A 651-nucleotide genomic window follows, 5' to 3' on the forward strand; every position below is an offset into this window, starting at 1 on the left:
TCAACATTTTTGCACGGAAAGCTCTTGCTACATTGCAGATTTACTGCCAATTTGTTCTTTGATGTTCCATATATGTTCTTTAACTTAATGTCTTGGATCTGAACGTGAGACTCACCCTGACAAAAGAAACAACAAGTTGTATTTTTCTTGTCTTTGATTTTGATAAAAAAAAATAAGTTGTTTTTTTTTTTCATAGAAAGTTAACCTTCTTTTCATGTTCACAAGGTGGGTGAGGACAATACTTCTGATCGATGTTGATCGCTTTTTCAACATCAATCATCTGAATATTCTCATACACGAAGTTTGAAACAAGAATCTTTGAAGCTGAAGATTCCCAAGTCTTGATCCGAATACCATCACTTGTGCCATTGAAAACGATGTCTCTTATTGTTAAGTCCTTCACATCTTTCTCGTCTTTGTTCTTCCCTAAGCTTCCAACACAGATCCCATGTCTGGGACCACACTTGACGTTTGAGATATCGAGGTTAGTGGTTCCAGAGAGAATAGCGATACAATCGTCTCCAGTACCAATGTTTGTGTTTGAGATGTGAATGTTGCTACATGAACCCATCTTGATACCGTCAGTGTTGGGACTATCACTGGGAGCTGTTATAGTGACACCGGTAATGTTAAAATGATGGACGGAGAAGA

The 651-nt window shown here is 37.8% G+C and overlaps 1 protein-coding gene across 1 annotated transcript; it reads right to left on the minus strand.

The window, feature by feature from the left end:
• Positions 1-5: 5 nt before the first annotated feature.
• LOC109131753 (exopolygalacturonase-like) lies at positions 6-646 on the minus strand (the record flags this gene model as incomplete). Its single annotated transcript, XM_019242928.1, has 2 exons — positions 6-116; positions 206-646. Coding segments are annotated over 2 exons (552 nt in total), but the record flags the coding sequence as incomplete, so codon positions are not given.
• Positions 647-651: the final 5 nt, after the last annotated feature.

The sequence above is a fragment of the Camelina sativa genome, unplaced genomic scaffold, assembly GCF_000633955.1.
Source record: "Camelina sativa cultivar DH55 unplaced genomic scaffold, Cs unpScaffold04411, whole genome shotgun sequence".
Taxonomy (NCBI): Eukaryota; Viridiplantae; Streptophyta; class Magnoliopsida; order Brassicales; family Brassicaceae; genus Camelina; species Camelina sativa.